This window comes from Papio anubis, chromosome 1 (assembly GCF_008728515.1).
Source record: "Papio anubis isolate 15944 chromosome 1, Panubis1.0, whole genome shotgun sequence".
NCBI lineage: Eukaryota > Metazoa > Chordata > Mammalia > Primates > Cercopithecidae > Papio > Papio anubis.
The window spans coordinates 128,166,208-128,188,500 of record NC_044976.1 but is presented as its reverse complement, the minus strand read 5'-3'; the positions used below and the strand labels follow the sequence as shown (position 1 = coordinate 128,188,500).

The 22,293-nt window shown below is 44.9% G+C and overlaps 1 protein-coding gene across 6 annotated transcripts in view; it reads left to right on the top strand.

Annotated features, from left to right (window-relative positions):
* Positions 1-15,611, top strand: part of FCRL5 (Fc receptor like 5) — a 37,449-nt gene extending 21,838 nt beyond the window's left edge. For 3 of the 6 annotated variants that reach the window (XM_021925140.2, XM_009183947.4, XM_009183960.4), the window contains 9 exons: positions 1,031-1,309; positions 4,363-4,641; positions 7,624-7,899; positions 8,368-8,484; positions 9,163-9,190; positions 10,154-10,236; positions 10,439-10,507; positions 13,109-13,140; positions 13,218-13,427. In XM_021925140.2, the coding sequence (XP_021780832.2) occupies positions 1,031-1,309; positions 4,363-4,641; positions 7,624-7,899; positions 8,368-8,484; positions 9,163-9,190; positions 10,154-10,236; positions 10,439-10,507; positions 13,109-13,140; positions 13,218-13,307 (1,253 nt within the window). In that variant the 3' untranslated portion in view covers positions 13,308-13,427. Of the gene's footprint in view, positions 1-1,030; positions 1,310-4,362; positions 4,642-7,623; positions 7,900-8,367; positions 8,485-9,162; positions 9,191-10,153; positions 10,237-10,438; positions 10,508-11,241; positions 11,329-13,108; positions 13,141-13,217 lie in introns of all 6 variants that reach the window. The other 3 variants (XR_002516796.2, XM_003892852.5, XM_021925131.2) reach the window with 3 other exon arrangements.
* The last annotated feature ends 6,682 nt before the right edge of the window (positions 15,612-22,293 follow it).

The window sequence follows — 22,293 nt, the reverse complement described above, 5'->3', positions numbered from 1 at the left end:
GGGTTCTTGGTCATAAACTCTTTGCCTAAGCCAATGTCTAGAAGAGTTTTTTTTAATGTATGTTCCAGAGTTTATATGGTTTGGGGTCTTAGATTTATGTCTTTGATCCATCTTGAGTTGATTTTTGTATAAGGTGAGAGAGGAGGATCCAGTTTCATTCTTCTACATGTGGCTTGCCAATGATCCCAGCACCATTTGTTGCATAGGGTGTCCTTTCCTCACTTCACGTTTTTGTTCCTTTATCAAAGATCAGTTGGCTGTAAGTATTTGGCTTTATTTCTGTGTTCTCTCCTTCCATTGGTCTACCTGTCTGTTTTTATACCAGTACCGTGCTGTTCTGGTAACTATAGGCTTGTAGTATAGTTCAAAGTCGGGTAATGTGATGCCTCCACATTTGCTCTTTTTGCTTAGTCTTGCTTTGGCTATGTAGGCTCCTTTTTTGTTCCATATGAATATGAGGGGTGTTTTTTCTAGTTCTGTGAAGAATTATGGTGGTGTTTTGATGGGAATTGCATTGAATTTATAGATTGCTTTTGGTAGATGGCCATTTTCACAATATTGATTCTACTCATCCATGAGAATGGGATGTGTTTCCATTTGATTGTGTCATCTATGATTTCTTTCAGCAGTGTTTTGTAGTTTTTCTTATAGATGTCTTTCACTTACTTGTGAAGGTGTATTTCTAAGTATTTTATTTTTTTGTAAGTGTCATAAAAAAGTTTGAATTTTTTATTTGATTCTCAGCTTGGTCACTGTTGGTATATAGCAGTGCTACTGATTTATGTACATTGATTTTGTATCCTGAAACTTTACTGAGTTCATTTATCAAATCTAGGAGCTTTTTGGATGAGTCTTTAGGGTTGCCTAGGTATACAATAATATAATCAGTGAACAGCAACAGTTTGACTTATTTCTCTTTACCAATTTGGATGTTCTTTATTTCTTTCTCTTGTGTGATTGTTCTGGCTAGGACGAAGAGCAGTTTTTAATTTTAAAAATACATGTGTCCCTAACTCATTTTCTCTCTCAGTTCCAGTGTCTCGCCCCATCCTCACCCTCAGGGTTCCCAGGGCCCAGGCTGTGGTGGGGGACCTTCTGGAGCTTCGCTGTGAGGCCCTGAGAGGCTCTCCCCCGATCATGTACTGGTTTTATCATGAGGATGTCACCCTGGGGAGCAGCTCAGTCCCCTCTGGAGGAGAAGCCTCTTTCAACCTCTCTCTGACTGCAGAACATTCTGGAAACTACTCATGTGAGGCCAACAATGGCCTGGTGGCCCAGCACAGTGATACAATATCACTCAGTGTTATAGGTAAGTTGACCTAACCAGCAGCACAAAAAGAAACAGACCATCTCCCCCAACTTTACCAGTAGCGAAAATCAGAGGTATGGTTTCTAGAGCCATTTGCTGTGTGACATCCTGTCAGGCTTGGTGCCTATACAGCCTCTATCTCTGAGTTTTCTTTCCTACACGTTCAGGAACTTGCACCTTCCCTTCCCTTGCTGTACTTTTCCTGCTAGCAGCAGTCCAGCCACCATTACCAAAATTACCCTAACATAGGACTAAAGGTTTTCAAAATACAAACTATATTCTGGCCAACAGTGATACTAAGAAAGAAAGTTATAAAGTTCTCTGTGCTTCACCTTGGAAGAGATTTAATTGTGGTTTTCTCTGTCTGCCAATCAATAAAAAGGCCAACACAATTCTCTTATTGACTCACACATTTTTCTCTAGCCTCTCCTGCCCCTGTCCCAGAGTGGCTTGGGTTCCCACCCAAGACCATTGTTAGAAGATATCATTCTTCTGCCTCCTTATCTGTTCCTGTTCCATTCAGCAACATCATGATCTTCCATGCATCCTTGTCACAGGCTGACTCCTAGTATGTCCACTCTCAGTGAAGGCTTTGGCACCTTCAGTCTTCCTCCGTACCCCACAATCTGCCATCATTTCCTGACTCTCATGGCCACATGTATGACCCCCTTAACACCATGGCCTGTCCTCTCCACACCAGTCAGCCACTCCCACATACATACAGTACTTCATCTTCAAAAGGACAATTTTAAGCCCTTATCATCTGACAACAACCCCCTATCCTTCTGCTTGAGTCAGCTCCTCCTATCTCTATTGTTCTCAGACCTCAACAGAGCTCCCAGGTCATTAATACCTCTACTCCTTCCCTACTCCACTAGACAATAACCCCCTCCACTCCCACCACCAAACTGAGTGTCTAGCTCTGTATCCAACCAGTAACTCATCTCTCCTTTTCCTAAAATATAGAGGAGAGGACTCTCCTCCCTACAGGTGAACATCTCCATCTGTTCTGCAGATTTCCTCATTTTGTGCATTCTCAGAAGCTATACAACTGATTATTCCTTTCTCTTCTGTGGCCCCTAACATCTCCTTCTCTGTAGGATCCTTCGCACTGGCATTTAACATGCTATGTCTCTCCCATATCCAAGGAAAACCCTCTCTTGGTCCCACTTATGCCTCCATACACTACCCCTTCATGATTAAACTTCCAAAAATAGTCAGCTACCCAGGTTGTCCCCATGTCCTCATTATCCACTAGACTCTAATCTACTACATTTTTCCAACCTCTCCACCAAAATGCTTCTCACAAAGTTCACCGATGACCTCCAAGGCTTTGAATCCAATGGCCATTTTTCAATCCTCATCTTCCTTGACATCTCAGATATATTCCATGTTGTTTACCATTTCTTCCTCTTGAAACCCTCCCTTCAGTGAATCCATCTTCTTCTGGCTCTCTTTTCTCCCTGGCCACTTCTTCTCAGTCTTCTTTACTGGTTCCTCCTTTTATAGAAAACCTTTAAGCATGGGCATATTCCAGAACTTTGACTTATGCCCTCTTCTCTTATCTAAATCCTTTCTCTGGATGAAACTGGGAATGTCATTTATAAATGGTCTTGTCATCTACAAAGATTCCTAAACTTCTGTCTCTACAAGGGACCTCCCACTTGAGCATCTGCACATGACATATCTCCACTCCAATATCTCAAAAGCACATCAATCTGAGCATCTCTAAAACTGAACTGCTGACATTCCCCTCTTCTTTCAAGGGTTCCTACCTCTGTGAAACACATCTCTCCTCAACAGATACACAAAGCAGGAATGGAGGAGACTTCCTCAACATTTCTCTTCCTCACCCCTCACAGCCAGTTAGTCATTAAGTCCTGTTGATTTGACTTCCTAAATATTTCTTGAGTCTCTATCTCTACCACCTCTATCTAGACAAGTCCGTCATCATTTTGACTACTGCAATGCTACTCATCTACCCCTCAATTCCACTTCCATTCCACCACAGTCCATTTCGTGCACAGAGGTCAAAATGGTCTTTTAAAAGGGACAAATTTGATCATCTCACACCCCTGCATAGATAGACTTACAGACTTCCCATTGTTCTGTGAAGAAGGATCAAAATCCTTTCATGGCTTATGAAACCTAGATCTCCAGTCTCCTATTTCACAGTAGTTTGCAGACGCTTCTCAGTGTGATGCTACTTTATTTCAATAATTCAAATGTGCCAGTCTTATTCCCAATTCAGGGCCTTTGCACATACTGTTTGCCTGCCTGTTGTACTCTCCACCTCCCTCTTTAACTGGCTAATTTCAATGTTAATTTCAAAGGTCATTTTGTGAGGAAGCCTTCCCTGACTAATACATACATTTCATAGTACCCTGTCCTTTATCAATTATCAAAGTTTTAATTCTAATTTACTGCGTTTTTATTTAACTGCTGCCTCTCATCCTTCTAGATTGTAGGCTCTATGAGAGCAGGAACTATGTCTTTCCCATCATTGATTCCCTAGCATATCATGCCATTGTTGGAACTTATTAAATCTCAATTAATTTTTATTTTTGCTCAATTTTCAAAAAAATTCTTGTTCAATTAATTTTTGATGGATAAATGAATATAAAAATGAGCAAATAACTTGACAATACTCATTCTCTTGTGGGCCCTATTTCTGATGCAGCCCAGATGCAATTACATCCCTGGTGATGTAAGCAGCAAGTCTCTCCTGTTCTTCATTTTCTGTTAAACTGATTTCTCCTTTCTCCAATTGCCTTTTGACTTCTAAGACACCTGAGTTTCAGTTTAATATTTGTTTTCACATTCTTCGAACACATTTGAGTTTGTATATTCCAGTATTCCAAGCTGTTTGTAGCACTACTATAGCACTACACAACTGTTATTCTTTCTGGAGATCTGAAAATATTGCTGAGTTTTGAGTAACATCACAAGGGCGTTAAAAACAGAAAAAAACATTTTTCCATTTGAAATGTCTTTAGCAGGAAGGAATATATTTTAGCAGAAACAACTGACAGATAACGTTTTTCCTCCCTCAGTTCCAGTGTCTCGTCCCATCCTCACCTTCAGGGCTCCCAGGGCCCAGGCTGTAGTGGGGGACCTGCTGGAGCTTCACTGTGAGGCACTGAGAGGCTCCTCCCCAATCCTGTATGGGTTTTATCACGAAGATGTCACCCTGGGTAAGATCTCAGCCCCCTCTGGAGGAGGAGCCTCCTTCAACTTCTCTCTGACTACAGAACATTCTGGAATCTACTCCTGTGAGGCGGACAATGGTCTGGAGGCCCAGCGCAGTGAGATGGTGACACTGAAAGTTGCAGGTGAGTGGGTCCTGCCCACCAGCAGCACAGCCGAGAACTGACTGTGCCTGCTCTCCCCACAGCTGAAAATGGAGCCACAGAGCTCCTCAGGGCTGTTTGCTTATGTGGCATCCCAGCACACTTCCTGCCTGCAGAACCTCCCTGTGAAGGTCTGGGATCCTTTGTGGTATGGTTCCAGGCATCTGAAGTTTCCCGGCAGTCTTCTTGAATGTGATCAAAGCACCTCACTAAAATTGCAAATAAGACTTTTTTAGAACATAAACAACATTCTGAACTGAAATTATTATATGAAAGTGAGACCAAAGAATTCTGAGTATATGTTTCTCTGCCCTAGAAAAGATTAGGTTGTTTCTTGTCCAGATTCGTCTCTCATTGACTTCCAACAAACCTCTACTCTTGAGTTTCTTTCATTACTGGGGATGTAAACGTTCCTTACATTTCCACGTTAAAAATCCTATGTGAACATGAGCTATGTGCACAGCCCTTCAAGAGACACACTCGGTGATCTTTAAAGCAAGGGACACAGGTGACCAGGGCAGAGAAGCGGGAGCAGGATAACATGGAATGGAAATGGACACCCATCAACCAAATTCCTCTGTTCTCGAAGCTCTTCTTTGATCTCTTGCAATTAAGTGTAATAACCCAAGGAAAGCTGCTTCTAGTGAGCTTTGAATCTTTTTGGTGATGACCTCCTAAAGCCAAACTTTGAAACCCCTGTTTAGAGAGACCTGGTGTTTAGCAAAAGTATACTAAGGGGTGTTGAGATGAATGTTCTAGACTTGGCTCTGAAGATAACTACACAATTATCTATATTGTATGACATTGACTAAGCACATTTTCCCATAACGACATCAATTTCCACACCCATAAAATGGGAAAATCAGAGTAGATGAAAATCATGATCATCCCTTGTCCTAGAATTCTATGATTTTGGTAGACTTACAGGCTCATAGAAGGAGATGTGCAAAAGTAAAAGCAGGTTGTACCTGCTCCTGGAGTATATCCTGGAGAAACAGGAGACCATACAATGGTATGCAATCACCATTCCAGTCATGTAAAGCAAAATATACACTGACGCGCTTATTCCCTTTGGCAAGGTACCTGGGTATCATAAGGAATAGACAGAGCCACATAAGCAGGTTGATCTGGGTATGCTAACCCAGGCTCCAGCATCTCACAAGGTAGCCAGTGAAACCATTTCATTGTTATCCAGGAGGTGATGACTTCAGATTTGGGTTTTCCCATTCAGTCAGCTCATTCTTCTTCCCCCACCAGCAGCACCAGCCTCAACCAATTTTCCTGAGATTTGCAGGGGCTCTTCCCACACAGTTTATACACCTACCCCTTAGAGCCAGCACACAGGCGTGTACCACAGACCGAGGGCTGCTCTATCTCTCCTCACAACAGCAAGTCAACACATCATACCTCCCACATTCTGTACTTATGATTTCATGATTTTCTGCTCATCCGCACTCCCTTCTTTCTATAATTCTCTGTCACAAATGCATGTTATTTCTGCTGCTGCTGCTGTTATCACAACTAAAGGGTTTCTTGCCCAGCCTGAATAAATTGTGTCTGAATCCTGAAACTAGAACACAGGTCATAGGGACTAGGAACTGCCACAAAAGGAAATATTATTTCTTATTATCATCATGACCAATGTCATCATCATCAACACTCACTGAGCCTTCACCAGGTTCCAGGCTCTGTGCTAAATGCTTAATATGCAATATCTCATTTAATCATTAAGATAAACCTGTGAGGATAAATTTTAAGCCATTGTATTCCCTATTTGCAGAAAAGAAACTGAGGTTTAGAGAAGTGTAGTAACTAACTTGTGGTAACACAGCTAGCCAGGGTAAAGCCAGGTTGAAGCATGGTCCTCTCTAACTCTTAACATTAGTTTGAAACATGGTGACATTTCCTCATCCATTGTGGCCACTTTTTAACACAGCATTTTAGTTTTTAGTAATTTGTTATTCTGAAAGAACACATGAATCTTTGTGATGAAAAAAAATCAAATAATACAAAAGGGCCAATATTGAAAAGTAAAGGTATCTTTCTACCTGCTCATAATCACTTCCTATGCACATACCCTCCAGACATAACCACTGTTAATTGTTTCATGTGTATGCTTCTAGAAATATTCTACAAACCTAAAGGTGTATAATTTTTACAAAGCTGGAATAATATTACACATATAGTTATGCCAGTTGCATTTTTTTAACTTAAAAATACATCCTGACTTTTGTTTAAGAAGTGCATCTTGGATATCATTCATATTTCATTACCCAATCTAGTAGGTGGTCTCTAATTTTCAGCTCTTATAAAAATGCTACAATAGAAATTCCTGTAGAAATATATTGGCATATTTTATGTCAGTATCCCTAAAGGAGATGGCCCTAGAAGTAGGATTCGAACTCCTGGGCTCAAGTGATCCTCCTGCCTCAGACTCCCAAATCGCTGGGATTACAGGCATGAGTCTCTACACCTGGCCTGCTAGAAGTAGATTTGTTGGGTCAAAGTTTATGTTCACTTTAAATTTTGTAGATATTGCCAAATTGCCATTCAAGGAAGTGTGTTAAATTTGTATGACCACCTAGGGCCTATGTAGGTGCCTGTCTATCCACAAGCTAATCAGTATGATCAGTCTATTTAAGCTTTGCCAACCTGAAAAATAGAGAAGAGAATAGTACTGTATGGTTGTCTTTGTGTTTAGTTAATTAGTAATGAAGATGAGAATCTTTTTATATATTTATTGCTATTTGAAGTTTTCAGTGATTTATACACTTTCTACAGTTTTCTAATGGATATTTTTGTACACTGAAAAGGAACTAGGTCAAAGTAATTAGCTTTATCATCTGCATTTTAATCTACTTTTCAAGATGGAGATATGACTTTTTACATTTGTTTATAATACCTTTTGTTTCTTACAAATATGTTAGAAGCGGAAACGGTTGTTGACTTTTTGTTCTCTTTCAGTTCCGGTGTCTCGCCCCGTCCTCACCCTCAGGGCTCCCAGGGCCCAGGTTGCGGTGGGGGACCTGCTGGAGCTTCACTGTGAGGCCCTGAGAGGCTCTCCCCTGATCCTCTACCGGTTTTATCATGAGGATGTCACCCTAGGAAATAGCTCGGCCCTCTCTGGAGGAGCATTCTTCAACCTCTCTCTGACTGCAGAACACTCTGGAAACTACTCCTGTGAGGCCGACAATGGTCTGGGGGCCCAGCGCAGTGAGACAGTGACACTTTATCTCACAGGTAAGTTTCCCATGCCTGGACCACAGATGTGGACAAAACGTTTCCTCCGCGGACCCTCTGATAACCCTCACAGTGCTTGACCAGGAAGGCACTCCTCAGGGACAAGTAACACAGCTGGCAGCTCTCTAAACTGCTATATTTCCTGAAGTGCTCTGAAGTGATAGCGCTGGGGCTGAGAGCACGGGTTGGCGGGCGGTGGGCAAGAGCATCACTGACTTTAGAGCTCCTCACTTGGCTGCCTCCTCTCTCACTGGCCATCGGCCACCCTGACCCTCGACACTTGCCTCAGGTGCAGAGACGGCTTCCTTACAAAGATGGGAGTCATCTTCTGTGCCACACCAGCCCCTGCTTAGCTGCCGGGGCCCTGCTCACCTAGGTTCACCCTCAGGCCCAGGCAGCAGCTTCCGGGGATGGGTCGTTCCAGACAACAGCCTCTCCCCTGGCTCATGCACGGGGTCTCCCCCTCAGGGCTGACCGAGAACAGAAGTGGCCCTGTTGCCACGGGTGTCACCGGGGGTCTGCTCAGCCTAGCAGGCCTTGCTGCTGGGGCACTGCTGCTCTACTGCTGGCTCTCAAGAAAAGCAGGTGGGTGACTCTGGGTACACCTTGGCTTGAGTTCATGCCCTTCCCAGCAACGCTCCCTTGGGCCTCATGCTGCCTTTGTGACCATCCCAGGCTGGCAAGAGCTCATCTGCTCTGTCCCTCAATCCTTTTCCTTTCCCGCTGGGTCCTCCAGAATTGCTTTTACCAAATGCACAGCTTCCAAAACAGACCCATAAGGTGGAAGACGTCTTGATGAGATGTAGTTTATCCAACATCATAAACTGCAGTGTGTCTTCCTCTTGACCCTTACAAACCCCCCACCCACCCCCACAACGAATGGAAAGGGGAGGAGAAAAACTCAGAGAAATAGAAATGAAAATAGAAACCAGATAGGATTTGGTAATTTTCTGATTTTTTAAATGTACACTATTTTTATAGCTGATCAAGTCAAGTTTTCCTGCCTGCAGCTACCAATCATTATCTTTAAAATCTCCAAGTTAAATGTTATGGATTGTGGACTCCTGTTTCACATCACAGCATACCCCTCTGGCAGGGTTAGCAGTTTTTGCCTAATCTGCTACGTCCCTGGGGCACAACAAAGAAGGATTCAACCTTCGGTGACAGCAAGTCCTGGCAGTTTCTAAGTGAGCCTTGCCTGAGCTGTGCCCCACTGAGGGTCTCTTCTCCCTGAATCCAATATTCCTCTGCTTTCCTTTACAGGGAGAGAGCCTGCCTCTGACCCCTGCAGGTAAGAGCTGAGCTGCATTCCTGTGTGATTAGTGAGATGTCCACAGGGTGGAAAAATGGAATTGAATCTGATGATTACCAAGAGCACAGTTTCCGCCAGGTGCTGCTGAGCTGGGGTGTGGCCACTACCTGTTGTACCTCCCTGGGGATATCTCAAGGCAATTCCCAGGACCTTTGCATCCACCCCCTTGGTGGTATATGCTGTTATCTCATCAAGTATCAATTGCCTTTTCATTTATTAACCCACATCCTCAGACCATTGTTGGCTTGGTTGTCTGAGTGACCACTAAGACCACCAAGTCTTTCCATGTCTTGAGATGACCTTAGCTCAGTCAACCTAGAAATCTCTGGAGATGCTGATCTCATCAACACCTCTTGTGATAACAACCGAGAAGATGGAGCCACACAAGTTGGCCACCCAGAGAGGTCACTCTGCCAGCAGGAGGTGGTCCCTATGAAGAAGGGGCCACCAACTTCTATCCCAAAGGCTGACTTTAGGAGCTGCAAAAAGGCTCACAGCTATCCCTGGGCAAGCCCATGACAGCAGCATCCAAACCATGCAGAGCACCTCTGAGCCTTCTGGTGACCGACCTCTCTGAGCATGCAGGCTTTGGAGCCAGCTTTGAGACTTGGCTCATCCCCTTTCTGGTTACATGATCTTCATAAGTCACTTTTTGGAGCCTCCGTTTGTTTCAGCTACAAAATGAGGATGACATAGAACTAACGTCATATTGTTATAAACATCGGCACAGTGCCTGTTACATACTAAATGACCATAAAACCTGGAAACATAGATAATATGATTATGATTCATAATAGAATGCCCATGGGCCATTTGTCATGTACTTGTCCATGTTTCCAGGCCTGGCAGCCACCCTGCAGTAAGAAGTCACTCACTGGAAGTGATCATTATAGCTACTTTGTCAGGATTCCTAAGAAACATTCACGTTTCTCTGTCTCACAGGAGCCCTTCAGACTTGGACTCCCAGGAGCCCGCCTACCACAATGTACCAGCCTGGGAAGAGCTGCAACCAGTGTACAGTAATGGTGAGGCCCAGGGATCCTGCATTTGGCAGGAGCCAGAGGGCTGGTGTGGGAAATGGGTGGGGCAGGAGATGGGGAGGGTCTACGCGGAGACCTAGAGGGCTCTAGTCCTTCCAGAGAAGAGACTCTGGCTGGGGAAGGAGGAAGTATCTCTAACAAGAGGCAAGAGCCTCAGCATCCTCTGAAACTTCAACTTCTTTCTAAGTAAATCCTAGAGGAGAAAATGTGGTTTACTCAGAAGTACGGATCATCCGAGAGAAAAAGAAACATGCAGGTAAGACCCAAGGATGTCTCTGTTCTGACCCACCCTCAACTTAGACAGTGTAGCTCCGTTTCTACCTCCTCAGCAGATCTGAGCCAGACAGGCATAGAGCCGCCCCTCCCACTGGGTCACAGGGCTTCTTAACTTGTGCCTACGCTGCTTCAGGTGAATCCAAGCCTCCCCTGCACTCTCCTTTCCCCATTCTCTGCAGCGGGCCCCAGTATAACCTGAATAACAAAACGTTCTTTTTGGGCATTCACTTAACCTCTCAGAGCTTCAGTATCCCTATCCATAAACTGTGACTACTTCCCTACTGTCTTAGTCAGTTCTGGATCTTGTAACAGAGTACCATAAACTAGGTGACTTAAAGAACTAGTATCTATTTCTCACAATTCTGGAGGCTGGAAGTCCAAGATCAAGGTGCCAGCATGGTCAGGTTCTTAGTGAGGGCCCTATTCCCAGTTTCCAGACAGATGACTCCTTGCTGTATCCCCCACACAGCAGAGAGAAAGGGAGAGATCATCTCTCGTGTCTCATCATGATAATCATCATGATGTAATTGTCACCCAAAGGCTCCACCTCCAAATGTCATCACATTGGGGATTAGGTTTTAACCTATACATTTGGAGAGCAACACAAATATTTAGTCCACAGCACCCACCTACCTGTACTAGTTTCTGATTACTGCTGTGACAAATTACCATAAACTTGGGGGGGAGAAGCAGTACAAATTTTTCATCTTACAGCTCTGTGGGTCAGAAGTCTGACACCGGTCTCACTGGGCTAAAACCAAGGTGTTGGCTGGACCGTGTTCCTCCCCGGAGGCTCCAGAGGTGAATGTGATCTTGCCTTGTCAGCTTCTAGATCCCATCCATTTTCCTGGGCTGATGTCTTCTTCCTTTCCCAAAGCCAGCAAAGTCACATTTCTCTAACCATTCTTCCATAGACAGGCCTCCCTCTGACCTCAGCTGAGAAAAGTCCTCGGGTTTTAGGGAGTCAGATGAGTATATTGGGCCCATCTGGATAACCCAGAAAAATCTCCCTGTCTCAGGGTCTGTAATCCTAATCACATCTGAAAGGTCCTCTTTTCCATTTAGGGTAATATAGTCACAGGTTGCAGCAATTAGGGTGTGACATCTTTGGGGCCACATGATGACAGCTGCCATGCTGTTTCATGGGGTAACTGTTAGGACTAAATAAGAAAATAGGTGTAGAAATGCTGTTGAAACTGCAGAGGGTTGAGCAGCTGTGACGATGACTACATGCTGGAGGTCTGGCTGTGTCATCAGCCCTCACTCACAGTCGGTGGTTTGAAATGAGGGAATCCCAGCCTGGCTGCCTCCTTCCTCTGAGCAGGAAAGAGGAACAAAGTCCTTCAGGGCAGACTTTTCTTTCTACCTCTGCTTCATAAAGAGTGCTGCGTGATTTTACCCAGTGTGCTTCCCTCTCTGGTTTTCCAATTTTTCTTATATAAAGTCAAGTGAATTGTGTTTGTGCCTCATTCTTGGTTCTATAACATCCCTCTGAGACATGTGAACTCATTCACTCTTACAGGCCCCTTTGAGGAATGCGCTGTTACTCCTCCCATTTTACAGATAAGGAAACCAAGGCATAGACACCTTAAATGACTTGCCTGAAATCTTGTAGTCAATCACCAAACAGTCTTCTCCAGAGTCCAAACTCTGGACCAAACTCTGCTTCTTTGTGCAATTCCAGGGAGTCCTGATGTTCATTCCAAGCCAAAAGGGGAGAGCCTTGTCTGGAGAGTGTCATATTTCTCTCCAGTTTGATGATAATATAACAATAATAACTTATAATATATATTATGTGCTGAATAGTTCCTATTATGTGCCGGGTATAGTTCTGTAAGTGCAATAAGTAAATACACTATATTTGTATGGATAGCTTTTAGAACTATACCTGTAGCACTTATATAGAACTATGGCATGCATACATACGACAATAGAGAGAGAAAATGTATTGAATATAGCAATCAGGACTGTACCTGACACACAGAAACTTCTCAGCACATGATAGATGATAGAAATAATATATGCACAGACACACCGATACATGTGCACACACATATGTGTAAACTCATATAGCTTCACCACAACCTTGCAGGAAGAGGATATTTATATTCCCATCATTTAGATGAGGCAACTGAGGCACGAGACATTGAGTGACTTCCCCCAGCTACAGAGGTGACAAGGCAGGTGGCAGGCTCAGTTTCAAGTGGCCTAGACCCGGATGGAGTGTGCTGTCTAAAACTTGCACCTGCCACACCTTCCCAGAACATAATAATAATAATACCAATTATACTCAAAGAACTAACAGGATAAAAGACAATGTCTTTCTCTTGGGAGCCTCTAGGCAGCTCAGAGTAGGCCACGAAGTGTGAAGGGGTGTTGAAGACGGGGTCTGTCAGTGCTGAGAGGCCGAGGGTGTTAGGAATGGAGCGGGACAGAGTGACCACCAACCAAGAGGAGCGGCTGACTCACCGCACAGAGGTAGAGCGGGCCTCCAGGAGGCTCAGGGCTGGCCTGACAGTGCAGGCGCAAGGGCAGAGCTCCGTGCCAGTCTTCACAACTGAACATTTTCTTCTTTCCACAGTGGCCTGTAACCCCAGGCATCTCAGGAACAAGGTGAGTCTCCCCTTCTGCATGGCCTCCCCCACCTCCAGGCCCACCCTGGTGCTCACACATGTGCCCTTGCCTCCTAGGGTTCCCCTATCATCTACTCTGAAGTGAAGGTGGCATCAACCCCAGCCTCCAGATGCCTGCTCTTGGCTTCCTCAGCTCCTCACAGATGAGTCCACACGTCTCTCCAACGGCTGTTTCAGCCCCTGCACCCCAAAGTTCCCCTTGGGGGAGAAGAAGCACTGAAGTGGGAAGATTTAGACTGCCCCAGACCATATCTACGGGCCTTTGTTTCACACGTCCTCATTCTCAGTCTGACCAGAATGCAGGGCCCTGCTGGAGTTTCGCCTATTTCCTAGTTACAGCCCTGACTGGCAGGTTTTTTAATCCAGTGGCGAGGTGCTCCCACCCCAAGGCCCAGCATATCTCCTGGCTTCCTTAGTGGGCTTCCGCTGCGGTGGGCTTCCGCTGTGGTTGCTATTCTAAATACTGCTCCCATCACACCCCCACAGAGGGGGTCTTACCACACAAAGGGAGAGTGGACCTTCAGGAGATGCTGGGCTGGCCTAACAGCTCAGGTGCTCCTAAACTCCAACACAGAGTTCCTGCTTTGGGTGGACGCATTTCTCAATTGTCATCAGCCTGGTGGGGCTACTACAGTGTGCTGCCAAATGGGACAGCACACAGCCTGTGCACACGGCACATGTAATGGATCTCCCCACGGGGGCTCCATTTCACACTCCTCCACCTGTCTCAAACTCTAAGGTCGGCACTTGACACCAAGGTAACTTCTCTCCTGCTCATGTGTCAGTGTCTACCTGCCCAATAAGTGGCTTTCATATATCAGGTCCCAGGTACCTCCCATCCTAACAGAAGTAACCCAGCAAGTCAAGGCCAGGAGGACCAGGGGTGCAGACAGAACACATACTGGAACATAGGAGGTGCTCAATTACTATTTGACTGACTGACTGAATGAATGAATGAATGAGGAAGAAAACTGTGGGTAATCAAACTGGCATAAAATCCAGTGTGTTCCCTAGGAAATCCGGGAGGTAGTGTGGCTTCTCTGAGTAAGAAATAATGGAAGAGAAGGAGCTTGGATGAGGAAACTGTTCAGCAAGAGGAAGGGCTTCTCACACTTTCATGTGCTTGTGCATCACCTGAGGATCTAGTGAAAATACAGATACTGATTTGGTCAGTCTGCATAGAGCCTGAGACTGCCATTCTAACATGCTCCCAGGGGATGCTGATGCTGCTGGTCCTGGGACCACAGTGCATGCATGTGAGGCCCTGTAGGTCTCAGCAGAGGCCCATGGAGAGGCAGTGTGTGGCTCTGGCTGCCCAGGGCCTAACTCGGTTCACAAGGATCATGCTGCTCCCTGGCTAGCCCTTGGCCGCAGCACCACCAGCTGCTGTTGCTGAGAGAGCTTCTCCGTGACATGTTGGCTTTCATCAGCCACCCTGGGAAGAGGAAAGTAGCTGCCACTATCTTTGTTTCCCCACCTCAGGCCTCACACTTTCCCATGAAAAGAGTGAATATATACAACCCGAGCCCTCTCCATTCAGAGTTGCTCTCCCATCTCTGAGCAATGGGATGTTCTGTTCCACTTTTGTGATGTCCATCACATCTTGTCTTGATCTTTGCTCCCAGTGGATTGTACAGTGATCAATTCTAAGCCCCACGGCCCTGAAATAAAATCCTTCCAAGGGCATTGGAAGCTCACTCCACCTCCCACAAGGCTTTTCATGCTTCTAAGTGTCAGGGCCTTGCCCTGACAGGTTGCTGCCCCAACCTTTCAAGGAGGAAAGCCCACACCTGAGACAGGAGCCTGTATGCAGCCTGGTGCAGCCTTGCAGAGTACAAGGCCAGAGGCATTTGTCATCACTACAAATATGCAACTAACATAGAAGTGGAGCAAAAGAAATGCATTCCCACTGAGGCCACATTTTTAGGCCTAGTTGAAAGTCAAGAAGGACAGCAGCAAGTGTAGGCTCAGGATTAAAGAAAAAAATCTGCTCACAGTCTATTCTGGAGGTCACATCACCAACAAAGCTCACACCCTCTGCAGCTCTGAGAAGGTGGAGGCACCAGGCTCACAAGAGGAAATTTAAAATTTCTCGTTGGGAAAGTAAGGTATCCCCAACCCAGAATGATAACTGCACAGTGGCAGAACAAACTCTACCCTAATGTGGGTGGGCCCCGTCCAGTCTGTTGAAGGCCTGAATATAACAAAAGGGCTGATTCTTCCTCAAGTAAGGGGGAGCTCCTGCTTTGGGCAGGGACATAAGTTTTTCTGCTTTCAGACGCAAACTGAAAAATGGCTCTTCTTGGCTCTAGAGCTTGCTGGCATTTGGACTGAAAGAAACTACACTATTTGGATCTCCTGGATCTCCAGCTTGCTGACTGCAGATCTAGGGATGTGTCAGCCTCTACAGTCACAAGAGCCAATTCATTCTAATAAACCAATCTCTCTGTATGTGTGCATGCGTGTGTGTGTGTATATATGTATATGTGTGTGTGTACACAGATGAGGTGTATATCTGTGTGCTTACCTCATGGGTGCATGTGTGTAGACACAAACACACACACACACACACACAAGCACACACATCCTGTTGGTTCTGTTTCTCTAGAGAACCCTGACAAACACAACGATTAGCGAGGATATGAGAACCAAATGGGCGGGCTGAGCATCCGCTCTCGGGGCTGGACTTCCTGAGAGGAAGGCTTCCGTCTTTCAAACAGATTCATTTTTCTAGTTTGCCGCCTTGTGCTGGTCCTGAGTGAACAGGAAGGAGAAAGTGAGTAAATCCCCCATGCTCTAGCCTGGGATAGGACAGACCCAGTGAAATGGGTCTATCTGTAATTTAGAATGGACAAACAAAGAGCAAACCGCAGCCTCGAAGATAGTGTGGCCTGGAGTGGATTTGAGTTCTTGAGGGACAAAATCTCAACTGCCCAGCAGAGGTCTCAGGAGGCTCCACAGAGGCAGAATGCTTTCTTTAGGGGGATGGCCCCACCTGCTAGGAGAGCAGTACGGCTCTTGTGACTGCAGAGGCTGACGCATCCCTAGATCTGCAGTCAGCAAGCTGGAGCGCCAACAGTGTAGTTTCTTTCCGTCCAAATGGCAGCAAGCTCAAGACCCAAGAAGAGCCACTTTTCAGTTGGAGTCTGAAGGCTGAAAAGCTATGTCCCAGCCCGAGGCAGGAGGAGCTCCCCCTTACTAGAGGAAGAATCAGCTCTTTTGTTTTATTCAGACCTTCAACAGACTGGATGGGCCCCACCCACATTAGGGAGAGCAATCTGCTCTATTTAGTCTAGTTATTCACATGTTCATCTCACCCGGAGAGACCCTCACAAAACACTCAGAATCATGTTTGACCAAATGTCTGGACACTCTGTGGCCCAGTAAAGTTGACACACAAACTTAATCATCACAATCACAAAGGTGGTCTCTCGGCTCCACACATTTTTTTTGGGTTGTTTCTCAGTTGGGTCAGATCTCTGAGCTGTTACTTTTAGGGTCTCCTCAAAGAGAAGAGAGGCTCGGCTTCCCTCACGTTTGTGGTTAAAAGAAAGCTATTCCAAGATTATGCCCACTTCCTCTTTTTGTTTTGTCTTTTGTCACTTCTGAAAGTCCACCTGTCTCTTTGGCAACGAGCTGACCTGTTTCATGTCTCCTAATTTTATCTCAACTAGCCAACCTTATTGTCCTTCCCCTCTTCCAATCTCCTCTGATTGATACTGCCCACTCAACAGAGAGCTGGCCGTAAGAATAACTACTACTTATTAAGGAATTAATGTGTCTTATTAATGTGTCTTACCTTATGCTAAGCTTTTTGCATAAATTATCTTATTTAGGGTGCATAACAGGCCTATGCAATATGTATCCATTACTGTCCCTGTTCTCAGAACCAAGCCGAGTTCGGCTGCATTTTCTCAAGGCCTGATAATGAGAAGCAGACAAACTAGGAAAGAAGGGAATTTATTGCTGTAACCAGATATAGTGAGAAGGCCAGAGATAATTCCATCGGTCCAACTCAAAGTGTTACAATTTTCTTAGTGCTTATATAGGTTGGGGTTATGTGCTTATGTGCAGTATAGCATTTGCTTAAGTCTGTTAGTAACTAATTTTGTTTCAACTAGAAAGTCAGAGGCAAAAAAAAAAAAAAAAAAAGAGCTTGCTAAGTCCAATTAAAAGGCCCCCAGTACCTTCAAAACCGTCTACTGTGGTACTGGAGTGATTATTTCTATCTTATCTCCTTTACGGCTTGGTCCGGAGAGCTGTCTTAGACTCTCCAATGAATCTATTCAAACAGCTGCCTCTGTTACCTTGACCCGTCTCAGATTTCATTGACCAGAGACAGGTCCTTGCTCTAGGAATGTATGACTGTTGGTCCAGAGACCTGCCTTAGACTCTCCAATGAATCTATTCAAACAGCTGCCTCTGTTACCTTGACTCATCTCAGATTTCTGTTGTTGAGGGCAGATTCTGGCACCAGGAATGTGGCGACTGTCTCTATGATTTTTGGCTTATCCAGGTTGGGGAGAAATACCACCAGAACTTCTACTGACATTATGTTTCATTTCAGCGTGTGCAGACTTGATTTCCCCTAGGTTTAACTATTTGCTCAATGTTAAGGCAGTGCTGTGGAAATGTGTGTGTGTCGCTGGGGTGCTAGCCAGGCTATCTATTATGATTGTCATGCAGGCCTGTGTGTGATTGTCACGCAGGCCTGTCTGTGTGATTATCAGGGAAAACTGACCTGCCACATCCCTGTTTTACAGATGATGTAACTGAGACTTAACGAAATTAGTTTAGCCTAAGACCACACAATAGTAAGTCAGAGCTAGAACTGTGCATCCCCAGAGTCCACGCTTAGTCACTTTGCCAAATGTCCTCCGTGAGTATTGTGGGCCACAGAGTCCTATTTAAGGAGAGGCATTTGTGAAGTAGGAAAAGAGCACATGAGACTTGGAGCTGGAAGGCCTGGCTCCTGTACAGGCCACTAGCCGTTGCTGTTTAGCCTTTGTGAGCTCTGGTTACCTCGTGTATAAAACTGGAAAAGAAATAACAGCTGCTTGACTGAATTATGTATGGAAGGAGGTAAGGTTTGAGTAAACACCATGCAGATGTTCTTGGAAGCAGGTGGGGAGGTGCCTGTGTTTGTTGCAAAGTTTGCATTGCTTTCTGTTTGCCTTTGTTTGTCCCTCCCCGATCATTACAGTGAAGCAGCTGCTGAATTGCAAAAGCAAACTTCAGAAGAAAATGATGGGAAGTAACCTGGTATTCTTTTTAATGTGAGAGGAATGGGAGCTGTGGGAAGACATGAATTCAGCATTTCATGGATTACACGGCAGAAGACATGGGAGAGTAAGGCTGAGAGGCCGGTGCCACTCACTTGCCTGCCTTCCATCTGACCAGGCTGCGCTCTCTGTCAGGGTCACTGTCCCCTGGCCTCACCAAAAATAGAATGAGCACTGCACGGGAAAGGAAGGAGGAGGTGCTGTGGCCATAACCATAGGGTAACGGAGGTGCAGGGCGGGTCAGGGAATGGCTCAGAAGGACCCTCCCCAGCTGGCCCAAGGACTCCACGCTTCAGGTTTTGGGGTGTGGGAGTGGCCAGGGAGGGGTAATTGTCTAATTTTCAAGTCTTATTATTAGAGAAGACCTTAAAGGGCATCCTCTTCTTGTACTTTTCTCATGTTTAGGCCCCTCTACAGCATCCATGCTGAGACATCAGCCAGCCTATGCTGGAATGCCTCCTGGGTCAGAGAGTTCAGCACCTCACCTGGCCTGAAATCACCGAAGGTTAGAGCTGGAAGGGGCCCTTGGGACTGTCAGGCCCTGCCCATGCTCATGCTTCCTGTCACCCTTCTTATACTCTGAAAGTGACCTCCCTGTCACTCTTACCCTTAAGGAGAGTCTGCTCCTTGTACTTATTAGCCAAACTGCCTCTTTCAAGTGTCACATTCAATAGCTAAACCGTGGGGCAAGGCAGTGTGGGAGCTCCTCCACTCTCCTCACTATCATTTGCAAATTCCTTCACTAAGTATGTGTTCTTATTTAGTGTGAATTCATATTCAGTGCCTACAACTGAGAATTGCTGAGAAGTCATCAAGAAGACCCACCTTGTCACTATGCACATCCTCAGTTCTGCCTACAGCTGAGAATTCTTATTCATATGTATTCATATTCTGTACCTGCAACTGAGCTAAGTGCTTGCTGTACTAAGTACTTGGAATACATTGTTGAAGTAAAACAAAACAGATTTAAAAATTCTACCCATAAAGACGACATTCTAGCAGGGAAAACAGACAGTGAACATAAACATGATAAATATGTAACTTACGTCAAAATTTAAAAGGTGGCATGCGCCATGAAAAAGAAGAAATAGGGCTAAAACTAGGATTAGGATGCCGAGGAGGCTGCAAAGCAATAAAGAGTGGCCGAAGTCCTCCAGGAAGGTGAGTGAGCAAGCATGAAAGTTTCCATAGCCATTTGGACAGCCCATGGGTGTCCCGGAGGGAGGAAGTGCCTCCCCAAGAAGAGAGGTATAAAATAGGATCACACCCAGCAAGTCTGGGGCTACAGACAGCCCAGAGAGCCGCAGTGATGGGAGGCACAGGGGCAGTTAGGGAGACCACCTACGATCCAGGTGAGAGATTATGACAGTTGAGATGAGGGTGAAGGTCGTGGGGTCAGAAGTGATGGAATACTGGGCATATCTTGAAGCTAGAATATCCAGAATTTTCTGATGGATGAACTGAAGATTCAAGAGAAAGAAACGAAACAACATGATTCCACAATATTTAGCCTGAGATTCTAGAAGGGATAGCTCAGGTCCAGAAAGTGGGAAGCATTTGTGGGAGAGAATTAGGAGGAGTTTGGTTTTAGCAAGTTGCACTTGAGATGCGCGTGGACATGGGTGGAGATGTCAAGGAGACAGTCAGCAATGGAAGGCTGGATTCAGGAGGGAGCTCTGGAGATGTACGTGTCAGTCATTGGCATCAAGGATGGCCTGAGGGCATCAAGTGTGTGCACAGTGATGAGGTGGGCCTTCTTGACTACTTCAGAAACATGTTTTGGCTGCCAATTCAGGATGGCCAAATGAACACCAAAATGTTAGCTTTATCATTTATTGGCCATTGTCCTAACAGTACATATATTGTCTCACCCCATCTCAAAATAACTTGCAAGAGAGTTGTATTGTTCCCATTTTACAGATGAAGATGCCACAGTGCTGAGATCCAGTTGTCCAAGACCACAGGATTAATACGAAGCAAGGTTTCAAACTCAGGAGGCCCACTCTTAACCACCATGTTATGCTAACGTAGCACATGTTCCAGCAAATCTAAACTTAAGCAATAAAAATAAAATCCAAGAAAGAAAATGTCACAAGATCCATGAGAATGTAGGACTCACATATGCCACAAAAAAATCCAAGCTGACAGCTACACAGCAGCCCCAGAAAACAATGCATCCAAAAATCAGAGGACCTGGTGAAGATTGTGCCACTTCCACCAGAGCAAGTCACTTCCACTCCAGAAATTGTAGAAATAAGAACACAAAATAAAGATTCTACGCAGGTCTTGGTCGACTCTAAACAATCAGATGAGATATGTTATTCTTCTATAAAAATTACAGCAAGTAGAATGACAATTAGAAACCCAGGGAAAACAAGACAGTCTAAGAAAGTCATGGTTCAAATTTGATGCAACAAAAGTGTGGGTAACTGTGGATAATTAATGGAGTGGAGAAAAGAGACCTTCATTCACAGAACATTCTCCTCTGAGTGCCCAAGGTTTAATTACATAGTATTTTATTTCCTTTTCTGTGGGCCTAATCACAGTACTTGGTTCTGCAGTGAATCGTGTTTATATAATCATAATGCCGTAAATACTGTTTAAGGGTTTTCAATTTTTAGAATCAACTTCAAGCACAGAACACTTAATTATGGCTACTTCAGTATTCAACTTCTATAAACATGTGCAACAGAAAAGTGATATTATGGCTGATAGAAATCTGGAGGTGAAGAGCAGAGGAAAGTCTACATGCACTAACTCTGTGTGTGTGTGTGAGTGTGTGTGTTTGTGCAGTGGAGAATCAATATAGACTTTTTCTAAAAATAATACATCAAAAAATTGAGATTTGACTGGGTGCGGTGGCTCACAGCTGTAATCGCAACACTTTAGGAGACCAAGGCGGGTGAATCATTTGAGCCAGGAGTTTGAGACCAACCTGGTCAACATGGTAAAACTCCGTCTCTACTAAAGATATAAAAATTAGCCAGACATGGTGGCACGCACCTGTAATCCCAGCTACTTGGGAGGCTGAGGCAGGAGAATTGCTTGAACTCGGAAGGTGGAGGTTGCAGTGAGCCGAAATTACTCCACTGCACTCCAGCCTAGGCGAGAGAGTGAGACTCTGTCTCAAGAAAAAAAAAAAAAAAAAAAGAAGAAATTGAAATTTAAATACTTTTTTTAAAGCATAAATCTATCCATTAGAAGAACCTAGTCATATTACAGATTGAAACCAGGAAGTAAAGGGGACAGGAAGACAGGAAAGCCCTACAATGCCCTAAATTCTTGATCTTTCCTACAATGCAGTTAATACACACCATCTAACATAGTTTGGATATGTGTTCTTGCCCAAATGTCATTTTAAAATGCAATCCCCAGTGTTGGAGGTGGGGCCCAGCGGGAGGTGATTAGACCTCTGGGGCAGATTTCTCATGAATGGTTTAGCACCATCCCCCTTGGTAATGCCCTCACAATAGTGAGCTATTGTGAGACCTGGTTGTTTACAAGTGTATGGCATCTCCCCCTACACTCTTCCTCTCTCTCTTGCTCCCGCTATGGCCATGTGATGCACCTGCTCCCACTTTGCCTTCGGTCATGATGGTAAGTTTCCGGAAGCCTCCCGAGAAGCCGAGCAGATGCCAGCATCATGCCTCCTGTGCAGCCTGCAGAGCCATGAGCCGATTAAACCTCTTTTCTTTTTAAATTACCCAGTCTCAAACATGACTTTATAGCAAGAGAGAATGGACTAATACACTATCTAAAGTGGGTAAATCAAGGATTTACACGTATTATGTTATTTATATTCGTGTGCTGACCAGATAACTAGAAACAGAAAACGCTAATCACAGGAGTCA